The 2,233-nt window shown below is 49.7% G+C and overlaps 1 protein-coding gene across 1 annotated transcript in view; it reads right to left on the bottom strand.

Annotated features, from left to right (window-relative positions):
* LOC109371265 (collagen alpha-1(III) chain-like) overlaps positions 1-353 on the bottom strand; it is an 83,080-nt gene extending 82,727 nt beyond the window's left edge. The window contains exon 1 of the mRNA XM_019623687.1: positions 152-353. Coding sequence (XP_019479232.1) covers positions 152-353 — 202 coding nt within the window. The remainder of the gene's footprint in view (positions 1-151) is intronic.
* Positions 354-2,233: the final 1,880 nt, after the last annotated feature.

Here is a 2,233-nt window from a genome sequence, read left to right as displayed (position 1 = left end):
GCCCCCCGTGCGCTCGGGGGGGCCCGCCACCCCCGCCCCTCAGGCCCGCCTGTCCCGCAGATGCCCCGCGCTGGCCCCGCGGCTGCCGACCCCCGGTGCGCTCCGCTCCTTTCCGCCCCTTCGCGACGTGGCCTCCACCTCCCAGTCACACCTGAGCAGCCCGTCCCGCCCGCCTGCAGGTAGAGGCCACACGGGCGCCTCCTGGCTGCCCCAGGGGGCACCCCTTCCCTCGTCGTCTGGCCTGGCCCCTGTCTCCCCAGCTCCGTGGAGTCTTCCCTCCCCGTCACCGAGTGTTTTCCGGCTCCCGGGAGGTGCGCCTCCGGCTTGGGCTCTTCACCCCTCTGCCACCTCATTCCAGTTTCTGCTCCATTAGATCATCTGTCCCTTCTCCCTTGCCTGCCGCCCCCCCGCTCGGGTTCAGGTGTGTAAGCGGGTCCTGGAGCCCCGACACGGCCCGCTCGCCTCCCTCCCCATCCCCCCTTTGTGCCCTGACCCCGGGCACCGCGGCCTCTTCGCGCACCGAGGCCCCTGCGGGGGCGCGGGGACCGGGCAGGAGAGGAGATTGGGCACCTGGTGGGTGACGGGAGCGCTATGGAAACTCCCTCTTTGTTGCCAGTGTAACAGGAGGAAGAGGTGCCGAATTTAGTTGTTCTGTGGGCACTGGCTGGATGTTGTCGCCGAGGGCTGAGATGCGGAGATTTCTCCTCGCTTCTACCCTGCCCCCATTCAAATCTCGCCAACCTTCCCCTCTCGCTTGCGGATCCGAGCCCTTAACCTGGATGGAGATGTTGAGACAACTGTATAAGGATCAAATGTAATAGGACTTGACTGCTGGCCACTAATAAGTGAGAGGACCTGTTTGTAAATTACCCAATTTAGTGGATTAGCGAGTGTATTTACAAATACGATAAAAAGCAATCAGGAATACTGCATCAAACTGCCTGGTGGTGGTGTATGAAAAATAGGCTCTGACAACGCCTGGGATGTAATCTCACAGTTTCATTAGGGTAGAATTTAACTGTGGTCTTTGATTTGTTTGCTTGGGGGCGGGGGAGGGGGGGGACGGAAAGACAAGGGCTCTTGTTTTTAGAAATAAAGGCTGGTGGGTTCTTGGGGAAGAAAGATGCTAGTTTGGGGCGGGGGTGTGAGGGGGTGAAATTCCTCCAGAGATCTTAGCATCTGTGATAATACCAGAAGTGTTTTGCTGCTGCTAAATGACTATATATAACTCAGTTTTAAATAACCTGCATACTTGTTCTGAAAATCTGAGATCTGTTAGAAAAATGACTAGAATTGCAGATGAATGGAGGACGTTTATGTTTTAAGTATCCATCCTATCTGTCCAGTTCTTTTTCTGAGTGTGCTTTTTTTCCCTACTAGGATTATAGTCAGGCTGATTGGTTTAGTTAAGCCTTTCTATTTAAGTTAGAATAGCAAAGAAAAACTATATGTGGTGGTGTTGTGAAGGAGAGGTTGATAGATCAGGGTTTTCATAATAGCAAATAAAGATGTAGAATTACCCAGTACCTTTCAACTAGTTGGGGATTTGGGGGTGGAGGGGCGATCAAGTTGAGTGCTATTCACCTAATATTTACTTGAATATCATTTTCATCCCAAAGGTATCTTTTATATCGCCTTTCTTTTTAAGAACTGGATAACTTTACATCCTCTTTTGGTGGTGAAATGCTTTTAAGACAGGAAAGTATTGATAGTTGATGGATGGTTTGTTCAGTGCAGGCACAATTAAATTTGGGCAGAATGATGCTGTGCCAAAACTCTGCTGTAATAACAGGTAGTAAGTGTTGGCCTTTCTCTAGCTCCCTATCATACTTTTCAGAATGCTGTCACATACATTTTCTTTGCTTTTTCCTCCTCTTGGAGCCACTGTTTCCTTCATGCCGTGTTCTACAGACAAGATGTATGTCATGCACCCCAAGGGGTGCGTTTTTTTCTCTGAATTCCTATAACCAATCAGCAGCTGTCACATGCCTTTTAGTTCAGCTTTAGGGACTTGTAGTGCTCACTGGAGCATTGAGGAGCAGATTTTGTGCCGAAGAGCTCATCATTTTTTTCCCCTTATTTGAGATTTTGGCATCATTCTTCATTTGCGAAATGTTACCAATCTGCTGACATTTTACTATTCCTTTGAGGAGCATCACCAGCTTTAAAATAATACTGTATCTATATGTATTGTGTTGAAACAAAATAGGGATGCAAGACCAAATCTTCTTCA

The sequence above is a fragment of the Hipposideros armiger genome, unplaced genomic scaffold (assembly GCF_001890085.2).
Source record: "Hipposideros armiger isolate ML-2016 unplaced genomic scaffold, ASM189008v1 scaffold_558, whole genome shotgun sequence".
Classification (NCBI taxonomy): Eukaryota; Metazoa; Chordata; class Mammalia; order Chiroptera; family Hipposideridae; genus Hipposideros; species Hipposideros armiger.
The sequence above is the reverse complement of the archived record's forward strand: the minus strand, read 5'-3'. Positions and strand labels throughout refer to the sequence as shown.